The 16,601-nt window shown below is 59.2% G+C and overlaps 3 protein-coding genes across 6 annotated transcripts; 1 reads left to right on the plus strand and 2 right to left on the minus strand.

The window, feature by feature from the left end:
* Positions 1-171: 171 nt before the first annotated feature.
* On the minus strand, positions 172-6,678 carry APBA3 (amyloid beta precursor protein binding family A member 3). Of its 3 annotated transcripts, none has more exons than XM_017641954.3 (11): positions 6,440-6,678; positions 5,358-5,960; positions 5,238-5,277; positions 2,857-3,002; positions 2,634-2,720; positions 2,385-2,546; positions 1,794-1,973; positions 1,502-1,714; positions 697-816; positions 472-612; positions 172-385 (listed from the first exon to the last, which is right to left on the minus strand). In XM_017641954.3, exons 2-11 carry the CDS (start codon positions 5,931-5,933, stop codon positions 314-316), a joined length of 1,737 nt encoding a protein of 578 aa, XP_017497443.2. In that variant the 5' UTR covers positions 5,934-5,960; positions 6,440-6,678; the 3' UTR covers positions 172-313. The 3 variants fall into 3 exon arrangements, with proteins under 3 accessions (XP_017497443.2, XP_073076556.1, XP_036874080.1); XM_073220455.1 differs by having other exon boundaries at positions 6,648-6,668; XM_037018185.2 differs by lacking the exon at positions 1,794-1,973.
* An 800-nt stretch (positions 6,679-7,478) lies between these two features.
* On the plus strand, positions 7,479-9,553 carry MRPL54 (mitochondrial ribosomal protein L54). The gene is made up of 3 exons (XM_017641958.3): positions 7,479-7,633; positions 8,343-8,508; positions 9,168-9,553. The coding sequence occupies exons 1-3, from the start codon at positions 7,516-7,518 to the stop codon at positions 9,298-9,300; spliced, it is 417 nt and encodes a 138-aa protein (XP_017497447.2). The 5' UTR covers positions 7,479-7,515; the 3' UTR covers positions 9,301-9,553.
* A 1,150-nt stretch (positions 9,554-10,703) lies between these two features.
* On the minus strand, positions 10,704-16,531 carry RAX2 (retina and anterior neural fold homeobox 2). Of its 2 annotated transcripts, none has more exons than XM_037018187.2 (3): positions 13,742-16,531; positions 13,095-13,318; positions 10,704-12,496 (listed from the first exon to the last, which is right to left on the minus strand). In XM_037018187.2, exons 1-3 carry the CDS (start codon positions 13,797-13,799, stop codon positions 12,164-12,166), a joined length of 615 nt encoding a protein of 204 aa, XP_036874082.2. In that variant the 5' UTR covers positions 13,800-16,531; the 3' UTR covers positions 10,704-12,163. The 2 variants fall into 2 exon arrangements, with proteins under 2 accessions (XP_036874082.2, XP_017497446.3); XM_017641957.3 differs by having other exon boundaries at positions 13,095-13,391.
* Between the last annotated feature and the right edge of the window lie 70 nt (positions 16,532-16,601).

Below are 16,601 nucleotides of genomic sequence, written 5' to 3' on the forward strand. Positions count from 1 at the left end.
TTTCCCCTGGAGCTGGAACTTGGTTTTCCATATACTGTAACCCTGCCTCTCTCCACTGGTCTGTGAGAACTATTTTCACAGCACTGGCTTCTGGTGGCTTCCAGTAAGGACGAGACAAGAATCGGGTCCTGCCTTTTCTCTCTCAACCCCAGACCCCGATCTGAGACTCTGCACATTCAGTAAGCATTTAATTTTTACACCAGAAAATAATATAGAGCCAAGAGTCCTTCGGCGCCGTGAGCAGCCGAGGAGGCACCACGGATGGAGTCCAGGGCCACTGGGGGCTAAGGCACAGTGGTGGCGGGGGTGCCGATCACAGGTATACAGGCTGCTCCTGGCCTGTGAGCAGGCGGTAGGTGGCGGCCGGCATCGTCTTGATGTGGACCTGGGGGAACAGTAGAGGGGGGGTGGCTCAGAGCAGGAGTGGGCTGGCGGGAGTGCCCCTGGGCACTGCACCCCCAGCCCGCGCACCTCGGTGTGGGCCTCGGTGAGCAGCTCGATGATGCGGGCATGTGGCATGGCCACCACACTTTGCCCGTTAATCTCGATGATGCGGTGCCCCACGCGGATGCCCCCGCGCTCGGCAATGCCGCCCCGGAGGAGACTGCAGATCTGGAGGGGACAAGGGCTGTGCTGCTCAAGGGGCCACGCTCAGGGCTGGCCGCCCCGCGTCTGGGCCCTGGGTGGGGGCCTCACAATTCCATCCTCCACGCAGAAGCCCAGCTGCTCTCGGGCGTGTGGCCGGTGGATGATGGCTGTGGTGACAGGCGGGCAGTGGACAATGCTGAGGGTCACCGACGTCTGCGACTTCACCTCCTGTGCAGGATGGGGGCTGTTGGCCTGGCGGGGCCTCCAGGGGGCTACTGGGACTCTTGGTGAGCGGCAGCCTCCTCTGGGCCTCAGTTTACCCCCCGGGGTAAAATGGAGACTTGGAGACAAAGCCCTCAATTTTGGAAGCCCCCGTGAGAAGTGGTTAGGAACACAGATCAGCTGGGCAGCCTCAAGGTGGGAGCCGTGTGACCCCTGACCTTCCTGACCTCCCTGGGCCTCAGTTTCCTCAGGGTCAAAGGCAAGTTTCCCGCAGCACCCACCAGGCAGGGTTACAAACACTTGGCTACACGCTGCTTGGCCCGTGTCAAGCCTGCCCTACTGACTGACGAGTCCCTCCCTATCTCTGAGCCTCAGTTTCCCATCTGGGCACCAAGTTTCAAGATTCACCACACTTGCTGCCATGTGGCAGGCAGGAAAAGCCACACGGCTCTGCAGCGTGGCCACTGCAGTCCAACCCTGCCCCCACCAGCGTCACCCTAGACATGTGACTACCTCTCAGAGCCTCAGTTTCCCTGCATACATGGGATTGGCTCAAACTTCAAGCTCTACCTGGTCCCTTCTGGACTGGCCAGGCAAGGGACTTCTGTGGCCTCGGACTCCCCTTTCTGGCAATGTGGGGGATGCGGGCCTGCCACCTTGGGGGCCCCTTGGCCTGCACAGAAAGACTCACGCGGATGGCGGCCTGGCAGGCAGCTAGGGACAGCCCCACCAGGCTGGTCCCGTTGATGGCGGTAAGGCGGTCCCCAATGCTGAGGGCCCCCGAGCGCTCGGCTGGGCCCCTGTGCAGCAGGTTGGCGATGACGGCCGTGGGCAGCAAGGAGCCCCAGCCAGACTCCACCAGGGCCACGCCGAGGCCCTCACCCCGGCGCTTCTCGATGCACACCTGGGAGAGGGCACAGGCGGGAGGTGAGGGCTGCCAGGTGGGGCAGGCGGGGGGGCTGCCGGCCGGCCTGCTGGCTCACCTCCCTGCAGTTCTCGCTGTTGGAGAAGTGGTCGAGGTCACCGTTGTGGAGATGGCCGGGGCCTGTGGCGCCCTGGCTCTGCCGGGTGGCCAGCTGGGTGGGGTCAATGCCACTTTCCCGCAGGAACTGGCTGTAGGCCACAGCAAAGGCCTGGCCGATGGCCTGAGCGATGAGCTGGGCCTGTGTGGGGATGGGCAGCATCTCTGGGGGAGGCCCCACCCACTTCCTTCAGGTCCCCCAAACCCTCTGACACCCTCAGAGCTGAGCCCTCCTATCTCCACCCCGAACAAGAGTCCCAGGACACAGCCTGCTGCCCTGCGGCTTTGGGGACATCAGGAAAGCAGTGCTGTCCTGGGGAACCTGTGGGGGACAGGGCAGGGCAGGCGAGGGGAGTCAGCTGCCAGTCTCCAAAGCTTATGGGGATGACCAGAATACATGTCTCAGGGTCTTAGGGATGGCAGAGACAGCTGTCAGCGCTGAGGACAAATGGAAGGATACTAGGTAGCACGGGGGCACAGTGGGCTTCGGAGGAGGGGGGTGCTGGCCCTGAGTCCCCTTCTCTCCCAGGCCACCCAGAAATCCAATGCTCACGTCCTCAGAGTGGAAGATGTGGCAGATCATCTTGTAAAGCCTCTGGCTGTGAGCCTGGGATGCCGGCCGCCGGGCCAGCCGCCGCCGGGCCATGAGCACCAGCACGCTGCCAATATCAGCAGTGTAGGAGATGGTGTGCAGGGCATGGTCCATCATGGCCTCCTAGAGCACGGGAGATCAGGCCTGGGTGGGCGGTGGCGGCCCTCGGCTGAGCCCCTCACCTCCCACAGTGCAGGCTGGGCCCTGTACCTGGGAGTCCGCTGTCAGGACCTTGACCCTCTTGGTAGAGACGAAGAGGTCCACCTCCGTCATGGGCTGGGTCTCCCCATCAGGGGCCTGTTGGCAATGGGTTGGGAGGTGGAGGCCCCCAAAGACCCGGCCTCTACCCCATGAGGCCCCATGGCCTCAGATGACCAGGCCTGCAGCCCGCCCTCCAGCCCCCAGAAACCCATCTGCCTAGCCCTGGCTTCACCTTGACACGGTCCATCGCCTCCCGGGCCTGAGCCATGCGGCTGCTGGGGGCCGGGTTCCGCTCGGACACCAGCTGCGTGGAGCCCAAGTACTTGGCCCCAAATATGACACCATCCAGGAGGTCTTCGTGGTCACAGGGACCAGGTGCTGAGGGCAACAGTGGAGGAGGGTCAGCCTGAGAGTCCCTGGCCTGGTTCATCCCTGCCGTGGGCTCTGCCCAGGGTCAGGCTCCCTCAACGGTCTGGAGCACAGAGTTCTACCCCTTGGCTTGGCACGCAAGTCACACAGGCATGCCCACTGTCCCAGAACCATCCTGTAAGCAGGAGCCACGGGCAAGCTCAGAGACCTAGAGCTGGCTCACAGGACCACGTTCCACAAGCCTTCTGGGCATCCAGAACCATGGCCAGATCCAGAAAACAGCTCCAGTGCTCAGACACCCCCACCCTACCTCTACAATCCTGTGATCAGGCTAGAACCTGAAGGCCCCATTTCTAAATCTGGCAACATTTTAGAAATACAGTCAACTCCACTCAATGGTTCTGGACTCCCCACCCCCGCAATCAATCTAGAGCCAGTCAGCTCTGCCTGATGTTCTAGAATTCTCTGCCATCAGCCTAGGACCATTGACAACTCTACTCCAGGGTCACAGAATGGCCCACAGAACCCGAGAAGAAAGAGACAGCTGTCCACGGGCCTAGAACTCTCACACTATCCAGACCTGACAGCTCCCACCGTGATTCCAGAACTCCCTGACAGGTCTCGAACTACAGATGTCTGTCAGGGGTTCTAGAAACCTCTGTCACTCCGGAACCACAGACTTTTCCAGTCTGTGATTCCTGAACTTCATCACAATAGCTCTTTCTGTGGTTCTAGCACATCCTCAGTTGGAGCACTGCCTGCCCTCCACGGTTCTAAAAAATGATCTGCATAGTCCACAAACACCTCTGCTCATGGCTCTAGAATTCCCCCAGCTCAGCCCGGAACCACGCAGAGCTCTGCCCTCCTGGCTCTAGAATTCACTGAGCAACCGAGAACCAGACAGCTCTGCTAGTAGTTCTAGAAGCACAGGTACAGACTCCAGTTGATGACACTGCTAAGTGAATTCAAGCCACAGCCAGCACTGCCCACTGTCCTTCAGGATCGAAGCGCTCTGCGACAGGAGACAGCTCCGGTCAAGGGCTCTAGAACTATGCCAGCGTGACAGCACTGGGCACAAGCAGGTACTATGCACCTGACAGGTGGCTGGCTGGGATTGAGATGTGCGGTCAAGTGCAAAATGCATGTTGAATGTCGAAGACTGAGTACGAAAATATGTAAAACAGTTGTAACATATTGATGGTTGAAAGGGTTATCTTAAACAGAGTGGATTAATTGAAATGCTATTATTTTTACCTGTTTATTTAAATGGGTAACTAGAAAATTGAAAAGCACACACGGCTTTGTCTAGGGCTGCTCTAGAACGTTCAGACTCTACAATCGGACAGCCCTGATGACCACAGTTCCAGAATACCCGTTGTTGGCTTGGAACTATAGATGAGCTTTATTTGTTCCACAGTTCTAGACCTCCCCAGTCTGTGCAGAACAGCTATGTTCATTATTCCAGGGCACTCTCAGCAGCCCAGGTTCCTTTAATCTAAAACCACAGGCAAAAATGCCAAATTCTGGTACTCTCTAGGTAAGTCACAGCCCCACACAATTTCAGAACCTTCTTGAAACTACAAGTTTCAAACCAGCCCCCCTTCCTGCAACCACAGAGCTTTCTCCTTGACTTCCAACCTCAGATTAATTTGAAGGGAAATTCTAGAACACTCCAGATGTCCAGAACTAGTTCTTAGATTGGCAAACTTTTTATGTAAGGGGCCAAACAGGAAATATCTTTGTCTCTGAGGACCAGATGGTCTCTTTTGCAACTACTTGACCCTGCCATCCACTATTGACAAAATGTAAATGGATGGGCATGACTGTGTCCAAATAAAACTTTATTTATGGACACTGCAATCCGAGTTGCATGTCATTCCACACGTGTCAAGAAATATTCTTTCAATTTTTTTTTCAACCATCTAGAAACACAAAAGCATTCTTAGCTCACAAGATATGCCAGAACAGGCAGAGGGTCACATTTGGTCTGCAGGTGGTAATCTGCCAACCCCTCCTCTAGAACTCAGTGCTGCAAATGCCAAGCCTGCCCAAACACTCCCTACTTATTCTGGAATATTCTCACGGCTGTCTCTCTCTCCCAGGCCATCTGGAACCTACTCAAAACCAACTTCAGAGCCTCTCTAGAAACAATTGACTGGCAAACTAGTGCCACATTTTGGGAGCTTCCTTTGGGTGGTTCTGAAACCCCTAAGTCCCTGGGGCCAGGGTGGGCAGGACACTCACCCTCCTGGAGGGCAGGGTATGAGGCCAGGGTCTTGGGGCTCTGGAAGAAGATAGGAGAGGAGCTGGACTGAGTCCCCAGCCTCAGTACAGTGCAAGAGGCCTGGGGCAGGCAGACCCTACCTGGGCACTGGCAGGCGGTTCTTCAGAAGCAATGAGAGGCACCGTCTCCAACCAGGGCTCTGGGGAGCTGCTTGAGCTCTCACTGCCATCCCGCTCGGCAGAGGCTTCCTCTGCCCATTCCTGGGGGCCAGTATCCCCATCTGGGTCCTGAGGGGGCTGCAACAGGCAAGGACCAGGGTCCAGAGGCTCCTTGGGAAAAGGCTGGGAAGGAGGGCACCCCTGGTCATGCAAAAGACTCAGCAAGTCATCTCGGCCAGCCTCAGCAGACAAGAGGCCATGGGCATCAGGGATGTCCTGGGGGACCAAGCCATGGCCAGTGGCAATGTGCAGGGGGCACGGGGGTACATCTGGGGACAGGCCTACTAGATCGCCAGGTAGAGCCTCAAACTGGTGCACCAGGTCCTGAATACTTGGTCCATCCAGTTCCATCTGATTCAGGCTGCCAGAGCCTCCTGGTGCTTGGTCCCACTGGCAGTCCAGGGTGAGATCCTGGGAGGGTTTAAGGGTGTCCCGGGGCTCCTCCAAGTCCATGGCTGGAAGCCCTAGGGGCGGTTGGGAGGTTGTCAGGAATTCCATGTTTGGACCCCAGGCTCAGGCCAGCATCTGAAAGACAGATTCAAAGATGAGATTTCCTGGGTGTCAACTTGATTCCAGGCTCTAGCTGGCTACTGTTCATACAGAACATATAATTTAACCCCCACCATACCATGCCAGGAACGATCTGCTGTGATCCTCATTATACAGATGAAGAAACCGAGGCACAGCATGGAAAGTTGTAAGGCAATGCTTCTCGGGCTCCAAAGCCCAGGGGGGATTCCCCTGTACTCGTCACCCAAGACCTCTCCCCTCCCGTGGACCCTGCTCACTCCAGCCCTGATTCTTCCAAGTCTTGCTCTCCCACCCAGGTTGGAGACACACCTTGACTATACAGACCCGTCACCCGAGACCACAGACTAAAAGACCCCGGTTCGAGACTTCAGATCCAGGACCCCAGGCTTAATACCAGAGATCCAAGACGCCAGAAAGCACACCCTAAGACCCTAATGCCACGCCCCAGAGCGACCCCAGACTCAGACCCGCACCTCAGAGCCCAGCCTGAAGACATAACCCAAGCCTAAAGCTCCGAGTTAAGACCCCAGTCCTCCGGAAGACCCCAGACTCAAGACTTCAGATCCCTGAGTTTAGGCGCTTGTCCCAGACGCCGCTCTGCTCCGCCAGAATACTCGCTTCCCAAAGCTAGGTGGCCTCAGTCCGGGAGCGCCCAGGACCCCACGCCCCGGTCGGTCGCACCTCCCAGCCGTCGCCGCTCGCTGACGCAATTCTGTCCGCGCAGCGCTCCTGGCCCACTGGGCACACGTAAGCTTGCAGGTCCTGCCGGGAAATGGAGTTCTCCCATCCAGCCTGCCGGGCGGGGGCACTGGGTGACCAAAAGGCAGGTTCGAATCCCGGTCCTCTTCACATGCAGCGGGAGAAGTGCTGGCCTCGGGACCTGTTTCCTCAACCACAGAAAGGGTGAATCATTACTGCTTGCCTCCTGCGGCTGTGGTCATTATTCCAAGGGATGGCAGGTGGGAGGGAAGAAATGGAACTAGAAAATACTCAAGGAGAGTGTGAAGAGGTCCCTTTCGACGTTAGGGACAGCGAAAGCAGCGCTGGGATCCTATCGTAAACCGCCGTCCGGGTTGGCTAGCAGCTGGGAAGCCGAAAGGAGCATCCCGGCTGAACTTAACCTCGGCCTCCTCAGTTACCAACTGCGGGTGTTAATAGTACCTACCTCCTGCTTGTGAGGATTAAACGAGATGGAGCTGGTTACGGATTTAGCAATAGGGCTGGAATATAATCAGTTTAGTAAAGATCAGCTCATCACTGTTCAGGCTTTCGGTAGTTGCTCATTGAATGGTGGCATCAAGAATGTATAAGGTGTGGTCTTTAAAGTAAATGATAAGTAACCAAAAAAAGCAATGAGTCAATGAAATATCCTTTAGAAGTCACCTCATGCAGAAACTGGGCATAAAAAGTTTAAAGAAGTCACAGGAAGTGTATGCCAAGCGCTGGAGTACTACCTTTCCCAGAAATCTCTAAGAACCTACAACTCCCAAGCACCCCTTGGCCGCTGACGTCTCCCGGAAGCGTGCACGTGCAGGCGTCGGCATGCGTCATGGCGGTCAGATTCCTGTTCGGGATTTCCCGGGCCTGGGCCGGCCAGCGGACCAGGGAGCTCCCGGACCCCGCCGGTTTCAGAAGACGCCTCGTACGGGATTATGCCAAGAAGCCGGGTGAGCTTGATTAAGAGAGACCAAAGTGCTCGAGGTGGACTTTGAGAGTTGGTAGTGCGCAGGCGCTGGTTGGGTAATTGGTTTCTAGAAAAACGGAGAGGCGGACGCTGAGCTCTCTGCGCAGGCGCAGTTTGAAGGACCTAGGGCGAGACTGGACTGAGTACCCAGGCACCGGCGGCGTGCGGCGGTGTGTTTGGGCTACGTGGAGCAAATGCGCTTCACTGCGCATGCCCAGGGTTCGGGATTATGTTCGGGAGAGGGGGTCGTGACCTTTGGTCTCAATTCTGTTTCTGCCTCCAAATCATTGTGTGACCTTGCGCATGTCACCACCGGGAATACAGGGACGCATTGGGGTCCATCTAAGTATTAAGCATTTAACCAAACCAAAACAAGATTATTTAAATTTCAGCTGCATACAGCCTAGCCTGCTCTCCTTTGTTGAAAGGAGGAAATTGACGAATGTTAGGCCTTTAGGACACACAGCAGCCTTTATCTGTAAGCTAAGTAGAAGGGATCAAAATAGAAAATCAGTGACTAGGTCACCTTGAGCTTACTTACTACATATCCATGTGCCACTTAGAGTCATTTTGGGTGCAGTAGCGTGCAGCCAGGGCCTGGGGCCACCGAGGGAGGAGGGGAGTTGCAGGAGGGGGGAAGGCTGGCCTCCAGAGTGGCAGCTGGGCTGAAACAACTCTCCCCGACTCCCCAGTCATTAAGGGGACCAAAGGCGGCAAAGGTGGTGTGGTCAGTGAGGCCCTGAAAGACCCAGACGTATGCACAGACCCCATACAACTCACCACCCACGCCATGGGCGTCAATATCTACAAGGAGGGCCAGGACGTGGTCCTGAAGCCAGACGCAGAGTACCCTGAATGGTGAGTGGGCCGGGCTGAAGAGGTGGGAGGGTGAGTGGGGACGAGGCGAGCCCTGGGTGATCAAGTCCACGGTTTCAGGAAGGCTTCCCAGGGGACGTGATCCATGAGTCAAGACCTGAGTGTGCGGAAGGAGCTTCAGAGGCAGAGGGAACAGCCGGTGGAAAGGCCCTGGGGCAGGACTGCAGTGTGTCAGTGGAACGGCAGGGAGAGGTGGTGGAGAGTCGGGGCAAATGGGGCCAGGAGGCCCCAGAGCTCAGCACTCACAGGCCCTGGGGGGCCACAGGGAGGATTTCCCTCTTGGCCCTGAGAGCAGTGGTGGGACACGGAAGCCACTGACATGTGCTGATCCTTAAAGCTTGGGAGGGTTCTGAAAGGCTGACTGAGTGGGTGGGGAGGCGGTACAGGCAGCCAGCTCAGCACAGACAGTGCCAGGGGCACGAGAAGGCTTGTGTGCCCCCCTCGGATGCCAGTCCACGGGGATAGGGACCATGCCCTTTTTCCACCGGGACCAGCTTGTGTGGAGGGAGCAGCAAGGGGCCGTCAGAGATCACGCAGTCACCATGTGGGACCTAGTTGTGCTGCCACCACTGCCTAAGGTGCCTGGGGGTGGGTGGGTGCGGGTGCTGTGTGCAGCCTGATTCCTCCTCATGCCCTATTAGGCTGTTCCAGATGAACGTGGGCGCCCCTAAGACATTAGAGGAGCTGGACCCTGAGACCCGAGAATACTGGCGGCTTCTACGGAAACAGAACATCTGGCGCCACAACCGGCTGAGCAAGAACCAGAAATTCTAGTCGGGGGTGACCTGAGCACCGCGCCCCGCCAAGGGCCCCTCCAGAACCCCCAAGGAGGACCCGGGGGGGCACAGCACCTTCGCCATCCCGCCTCCACAGAGACCTTTTATTTTCCTGGAGGAAGTAGACTTTTCTGAGAACAGAGGAAGTCCTCTCACCTGGGTTCTTATGTGGCCCCCACGATGAGGCTGGACCAGGATGCTGGGGGCCAATAAAGACTCTTGGGGCTGTCCTTGGCAGGCCCCGGATGCCATCGGTCGCTGTCTGATGTCGGGGCCAAGAGGGAAGACGGCGGGAGGCAGGCATCTCAGACCCCGTGGTTGCGTTTGCAGGCCCATCCGCATGCCTGTCTTCATCTCCAGGCCTTACTGGGCTTCTTGCCCTGATACCCAGGATTCCTGGCACCGCCCAAGAGGCCCCAACTTCCGTCCTTGAGGGGGAAGCTTTTCTAGCCAAGCCTCTCTGTTGCAAGAGACTCAGACCCGACCCCAGCCATCCGAAGCAGAGGGGTCTTTGTGGGTTTCAGGAGCTGCGCAGGGTCAGGCTCTAACTTGAGGTGTGCCTGGATCCAGTGCTTCCATCAGCTGCGTGGCTCGCGCAGTCTCCGAGTCCCTGAATCCTCAGTCGGTAGTTCTCTGGGGCAGGAATGGCTCCAGGACTCCTGGCTGACTCCCCCCATCCCAGCTCGGCGAGCCCAGCCAGAGGAAAGGGACTTCGCCTTACCAAGGTCACAGGTGTTGTCTTCATTGGCCAATCACCTGAGCCCAGGGACCAGGGATGACTGCCTGTCCTCCTGTCCACCCCACCGGTGCACGGGTCTCGCCCTCCCCCACCCTTGCCCCCACTCCAGCAGGAAATGTGTCCTGGAGTCTGCCTGGAGCACCATGAACTTGACCCACAGCTGGGGTGAGAAGCCCAGCCTTCGGGCAGTCCTAACTCCCACCCAAGCCTGGCTGTCAGGGAGGGGTTGCCGGGCAGGGGCTTGGGGGCCAGGCCAGAGCCCACAGCCTTGGAGAAGGCTTGGCGGCAGGGCCCCACCGCAGCAGCCCTGCCCTCTCCCTGGTAGGCATCTGTGGGGGGGCTGGCACCACCTGGTGGGCTGGTCAGGGGTGGCACTGCCCTTCCAAGGCCCTGTCTTCAGAGCTGGATGGGCATGGCGGGGGACCCCGTGGCTAATTCTGCTAGTGCCGGGAAAAATGAGAGCCCTCATCCGCTTAGGACTCTGCCAAGTGGATTACTGCCTACCTGCCCTCCCCGGCGGCAGGCCCTGAGTGGGCGGAGGGTCCTGACCTTCCCACAGATGCCCTTGGCCCTTGGTAAAAACCAAAGATGTAACAGCCACAGACCCTGCCCGATCTGCCCGCTGTCTTCCCCGTGCGGTCACCTTGCTCACTCTGCTCCTGCCACATGCCGGACACAAGTCCTGCCCCGGGACTTTGCACATGCTGTTCCCTCTGCCTGTGTCTCGTGGCTCCTGGTTGCACCTCCTGCAGGGTTCTGCTCTGATGTCACCTTCTCCATGGTGATATTAACAACCCTGAGACGCACTCCAGATGGCCCTTTCTGGTTTTATTTTCTCCCAAGCACTTAACCACTAACTGGCGTTTAGTTTAGTCTATTTAGTGAACCTGTTTCCTTGCTCCCCCACCGAGCAGCGGCTCCATTACAGCAGGGATGTTTGCCTCTCTGACCCCATGGCATGCTGGACGGAAGATGGATGCACAGGCGGATGGGCGGGTGGGCAAACCCACCCATGGGCTGTCCTGGCTGCTGCACTGTGAACAGAACACCAGCCATAGGGCTTGTGCGCGGTGCCAGGTGCAGGCTGTGCACCCTGTTAAGGTGCAGATCTGGTGTGAGGGCCCGGAAGTGAGTCTGTGGTCACTTCGCGGATGGAACCCTGAGGGGCAGGGTGCCAACCACTTGCGGCTTCAGCCCTTGACACCCCCCTTCACACGCCTGTCTGACCCAGGCTGCCAGGTCCCACAGGGAGGCGCCTCACGCTGACACCAGGCCGGCCCTGGATACCATCATACCCCATTCCTTGCCCCCCTGACGTCTTCTGTGTCCCAGAATCCAGCTGGGCTCCGGGAACGGCAGCCATCATGCCTTGAGGAGCCCTGTGGAGATGTGCTTGGGTTGGACAGAACAAACGGTGGCCTTGCCGCCCTGGGCTGGGAGACCTGCCAGGGTCTGTGGGCAGTGGGGACATGGCTGCACTCCGATGCACAGAGGGAGCACGGACTGACGTTTGCTCAGTGTCGGTCCGTCTCTGCCATCCTGGGGCCCCCTGGAGTGCCTGGGGTGACGGAGTCAGGCAGTGAGTTGAGAAAGCCCCACCCGCTGGGACACCGGCTTGCCCTCTCCGGGCTTGCTTCTTCCCCTATAGGGGGCTGATGGCTGTGCCCACTCATGGGGCTGTCGATGGGCAAAGCTGTGGGCATAGGATGGACCCCAGTGAAAGGAAGCCAGCTGGCCATGATCTGCCACTGTCACCTGTCACTTCCAGGACAGGGGGAGCCTTGAGAGCCAGTGGCTCTGCTGGTGAAAATTAGGAGCCGGCAAGCGACTTAGACTCACGGACTCAGGATGATCTCAGCGGCTCCTGACAGCCGCAGCCTTACAGTCCTGGAGCTGGGGATCCACCCACCCAAGCCCGCTTGACATGGGGAGACTGAGGCCCCGAGAGGAGCACAGACTCCACTGGGGCCGGGCCCCACCTCCTGGCCTGGGAATCCCTCGGCCCTTCTTGCTGAGACCGGACGCCAGTCTCCCCGTAAGGCAGGATGAGGAGGCGGGGGGACCCGACCCGGGTGGCCAGGGACAGGCCAAGGAGGGGGGGTAGGGCGTGCAGACACCAGGCTCATGCCGGCGGCCAGGCCCTGTCCAGAGCCTGTGCATGCTCCTTGGCCAGCAGCCGCAGGGATGTCTCCTCCAGGGTGAAGCCATCCACGAAGGCAGGACCAAAGGTATGGGGACTGAAGGACGCCTGCAGCCCCGGGCCCAGGAGGCACGGGAGGCCTGGCACGGGCGGGGGCCCGGGGCCCAGCCACGGTTCCAGGGGCAGTGGCATGGCTGGAGGGCGGGCAAACGGCAGGGCTGGGGCCTCGGGGAGCCTCGGGGCTGCCACAGCCCCAGGGCCTGACTCCAGCTGCTCCTGGCGGCGCCACTTGGCCCGGCGGTTCTGGAACCACACCTGGAGGCAGCGAGAGGGGTGCTCCCAGCTCAGGGCCTGTGGGAGGGCCAGCCGCCTACCCCCTTTCCACCACGCCCTCGCTAGGCCTCCTGACCTTGCAGGGTTCTGCCCGCTGTGGAACCTGACCGCCTGCTGCAGTGCCCACGTGTTTTGTTATCTGCCTCATGGAGATGGCTATCTTGAGGGAAAGACAGATGCCTGCCTCATGGTCCCCACCAAGCAGCCCCCAGGCCTTTTCTGAATCTAATCCCTCCTCTCCATTCTCTCTGCCCAGGGCCCCCCGGGCTCCTTGGCTCTTCCTTGATCATGAAGTCCTGGGCACAAGTCCAAGCCTCTCAGCTCGGCATTCAAAGCCCTTCACAAGCTCTATGTCACTTCCATCCACTTCACACCCAGCTCAGTGGAAACGCCTCTTATTGAACACCTCCACACCTTTGCACATGCTGCTCTGGCTGCCTAGAAAAACACCCTTTCTCCTTTCTAGCTGGCAAACTCCTATTCAAATATCAAGGCCCCAGTGTCACATGCCTTCCTCCGGGAAGCCTTCCCAGTTCCTCTGGCTCCAGCTCTCTCCCAGGTTATTGGGGGATGGCCTCACCTGCACGCGGACCTCGGGCAGGTGCACCTTGGCTGCCAGTTCCTCACGGCTGTAAACATCTGGGTAGTGGGAGGCCTCAAACGCCCTCTCCAGCTGGTGCAGCTGGTACGTGGTGAAGGTCGTGCGGTTCCTCCGGTGCTTCTTCTTGGGGGCCTCCTCGCCTAGGCCTGGCCCCCTGCCCTCGGCCACCGGTCCCTCGCCTGGGCTCAGGAACATGGCTCCTCCTTCCAGGACAGATGGTGGTGAGACAGCAGGAGGGACAGCCCGCTGGGGGGGCAGGGGAGCCCGTGGCGCCGGCTGTGTGTGGATGAGATGTGGAGGGTCTTAACCTTCACTCTGCGCCCCTCCAGGCTCTCTGTTTTAGTCTCGGTGATCTCACCCACCATCTGCCTCCACTTCTGTATTTTCTGTGTCTCGCACCCCCCCAGCTCTGCTTTCTCTCTCTCTCAAGCTCTCCGAGTGCCTCTGTGCCCCTACATCTCTGTCTGTGTTTTCCTGTCTGTCCACCTCTCTGTTTGGCAAGGAGCCCCAGGAAGACAGGAGGCTGGGATACTGCCCCCACAGAATGCCTTATCCCCAGGTCCTCCACCCTGGGGGCCTCCCTGCAGCCCCCAGCTCCCAGCCATGCCCATCTGCCCTGCACTCACCACCTCCAGTGAGCCCCTGTATCCACGGGCTCCCGCCCCAGTGGGCCCAGCACCACATCTGCTGCTGGCCTGGCCCTGCCAGACCCGAAGAGGTTGGGGGTCAGGGCGGGGGAGGATTAGCACAAGGTGATTAGTTGAGGCGGCCCCTCAGCCTGGCGCTGGCTGCTCTGAGCTGCTGAGGGCGGGCAGGGCAGCTGGGAGCTGAGGCACCAGAGGGGAATGTGGGGGGAGTGACCACTGGCCTCGGTGGGCCTCCCCTGCTCTGGGCCTCAGTTTCCCTAGCTATAAAAGGGAAACATGAGGACCTACCCCATGAGACTCTCAGAGGAACTCGGTGAGGTACTGGAAGAGCATAGCAGCGATCGGCATACAGCAGGTGCTCAGTGTATGTCCACTTACTGTTTCTATCAGTTGGGACCAGAAAAAAGTCCCGCTTATACTTGCAAATGTCAGTGGAGGTTGGGGAAGCTGAGGCCCAAGAGAGTAAAGCAATTCCTGTTGGCTCTCCTGAACACCGAGCAAGGCAGGGAGTAGGGGGCTTCTTAGCTGGGTTTCAAGGCATGAATAGAAGTTCATGTTTCCTCCATTCATTTAATAAATACTTATTAAGCACCTACTGTGTACCAGGTACTATCAACAGCAGTGAAGAAAACAGACACAAATATTGAAGTTGACATCCTAGTGGGGAGACAAATAATCAGCAAATAAAAGGTAGAGTCTGTCAGGTGGTCTTAAGGCTAGTGATAAGCAGGGGAGGGAAGGGGGTACATGGGGTGGGTCGCTCTTTTAAGGAAAATAATCAGAACGAGGGATGGAGTGCAAGGCTGCAAATTCTGGACACAGTGATGTGAAGGAAGGTACTGGGGAGCCATGGGAGGTTGTGGAGCAGGGGAGGGACAGAGTCAGGTGACACAGATGAGAGGCAGGAGGAAGCTAGAGGCCTGGTCAGGACAAGGGCCAGGGGACAAGAGAACAAGTCCAGAGGAGAAAGTCTGGGGACAGAGGAGGAGCAGGGAATACCCAGACCCCTGTGTCAGGGCTGAGTGGATGATGGGTTGTTGCAGAGCTGCAGTGCGTTCTAGGTGAAGCCCCTGAGATTGGTATGCCAAACCCCCTTCCCAGCAATTTCCAAGGAGCCTGGGGGTCTCGGGCAGGGGTGCCCTGAAACCTAAGAGGAGAGGGGGCTGGGGGAGGGAGGGGACAAGGTCCGCAGGATTTAATGACATTGAGGACAGGAGGGAGACCCAAGCCCGTGGGTGGGCGGGATGCAAGTGCGAGAGGAGGTAGAAACTTCTGGAATGCTGCTTTTGAAGTAGAGACAGTCCTGCAGGGTCTGGTCCGACTTGAGGGCCAATGGCCTTGGTGGAGGGGCCGGCTGTGGCTGCCAGCCCAGGAGGGGAGGCCCCTGACACGGAGCCCAGGCCGGAGGGGCGGCCGGTGCTTCTGTCACAAGGTGGGCTGGGCCTCCAAGGTCCGGGGTGAGAGGCCTGTGGCTTGTGGGGAGATAGTTCTGGTGAGAGGCCTGTGGCTTGTAGGGAGATAATTCTCCTAATTGCTTCATCACTCTAAAATACTAAGGAGCTGCTCTGTCCTCAGGCCTCAATTAGCTAATTGGCCCTGGGGGTGGTAAGAGGCTGTGGGAGGGATTGGGCTTCGGCGACTTAGCGGGTGCGGCGAAGGCACAGACGCTGTGTCAGCTTAGGGGAGCGGATCAGGGCCGGAGCCCGGGGCGCCTGCCCCGCAGCCCTCACCCCCACCGCTGCCCCTCCGGTGTCCCACCCTTCATTAGTCTCCCAGGAAAAGTCCCCAAACCCCTTCAGGTGCCGGTGGGGAAACTGAGGCCAGAGGGTAGGAAGGGCTTCAGGGGGCACTGTTGGAGGTCAGCGTGACCTTGGGGCATTTCTGCGGCTCAATCTCTGCTCAGGCCGCGGTGGGTCTCCTGAGGCAGGTGGGCGTGCTGTAGTCTGGTGTCCCCTCCCCAGCTCGGGGGCCCTGGGGTGGGGGCCGGAGATGCCCCTCCAGGCATCCTAGAGGCTGGCTGGGGACATGGGGTGGCTGACAGCCACCGGAACAACAGAGCTCCAGCTGGCGCGCACAGCCCTTCCCTGGTGTGAAGCCCCGGTTCCTCACACACCCCACAGCCCGGAGAACATTCCTGATCACACGGTGAGCTGCTGGGGCTGGGGGAGGGGACCCAGGGGACCCACCCCCGTTTGCCTGGGATGCCCTTGGCTTAGCATTAATGCCCCCATCCTGGAAACTCCCTCAGTCTGGGGCAGTTGTCCCTGTAGGCCAGGGCCACATGGCTGGCGAGTCAGGATTCAAACCTGGGGAGGCGAGCCCAGAACTCCCCCCTTGCCCACAACCCCCACAGGAGAGCAGACAAGAGGGGCGGGGTCAGAGGTTTTCAGCCAGTCTCCTTGGGAGTCCCTGGTTCCTGCTGTTGGATGGTGACAGCCCGGGGACCCTGGTGGCTGCCCCCCGGCACCCCAGGTGGGACACTGCCACAGTGGCAGAGCCTCCCTGGGCCCCCATGTATCCACCCCGAGGGGCAAGGGTGGGAAGGGGAGAGGAGGCCGGAAAGGGAGCTTCGACTGCCCTGGCTGCTGGTACCCAACCAAGGTCCTTGCAGTTTGGGGCCCCAAGCGCTGGGGCAGGGTGCTCACCCCTGGTCACTGCTCTGCAGGCGCCCCACAGTGGGGAGCCGCAAGGGAGAGCAAATGGGTCCACAGGCAGCCGGGATCCCTGGCCCACACCCCCACGGTGGCTGCAAGATCCGGCTGGGTGGACCCCTCGGGGGGCAGATGACCGGCGGGTGGATCGCCCCTGGGCTGAGCGGTTCTCCCCACCGTGTTAGCGC

Source organism: Manis javanica, chromosome 13 (assembly GCF_040802235.1).
Source record: "Manis javanica isolate MJ-LG chromosome 13, MJ_LKY, whole genome shotgun sequence".
Taxonomy (NCBI): Eukaryota; Metazoa; Chordata; class Mammalia; order Pholidota; family Manidae; genus Manis; species Manis javanica.

Coding starts and splice junctions, on each gene's coding strand:
- APBA3 (XM_017641954.3), bottom strand. CDS start 5,933: ATGGAATTCCTGACAACCTCCCAACCGCCCCTAGGGCTTCCAGCCATG. Junction 1,974..2,384: donor ACATCTTCCACTCTGAGGAC/GTGAGCATTGGA, acceptor ATCCCCACACAG/GCCCAGCTCATCGCTCAGGC. Junction 386..471: donor TCACCGAGGCCCACACCGAG/GTGCGCGGGCTG, acceptor CTGTTCCCCCAG/GTCCACATCAAGACGATGCC.
- MRPL54 (XM_017641958.3), top strand. CDS start 7,516: ATGGCGGTCAGATTCCTGTTCGGGATTTCCCGGGCCTGGGCCGGCCAG. Junction 7,634..8,342: donor GGATTATGCCAAGAAGCCGG/GTGAGCTTGATT, acceptor CCGACTCCCCAG/TCATTAAGGGGACCAAAGGC. Junction 8,509..9,167: donor GACGCAGAGTACCCTGAATG/GTGAGTGGGCCG, acceptor ATGCCCTATTAG/GCTGTTCCAGATGAACGTGG.
- RAX2 (XM_037018187.2), bottom strand. CDS start 13,799: ATGTGGTGCTGGGCCCACTGGGGCGGGAGCCCGTGGATACAGGGGCTC. Junction 13,319..13,741: donor ACAGGGGCTCACTGGAGGTG/GTGAGTGCAGGG, acceptor CTGTCCTGGAAG/GAGGAGCCATGTTCCTGAGC. Junction 12,497..13,094: donor TGCCCGAGGTCCGCGTGCAG/GTGAGGCCATCC, acceptor CGCTGCCTCCAG/GTGTGGTTCCAGAACCGCCG.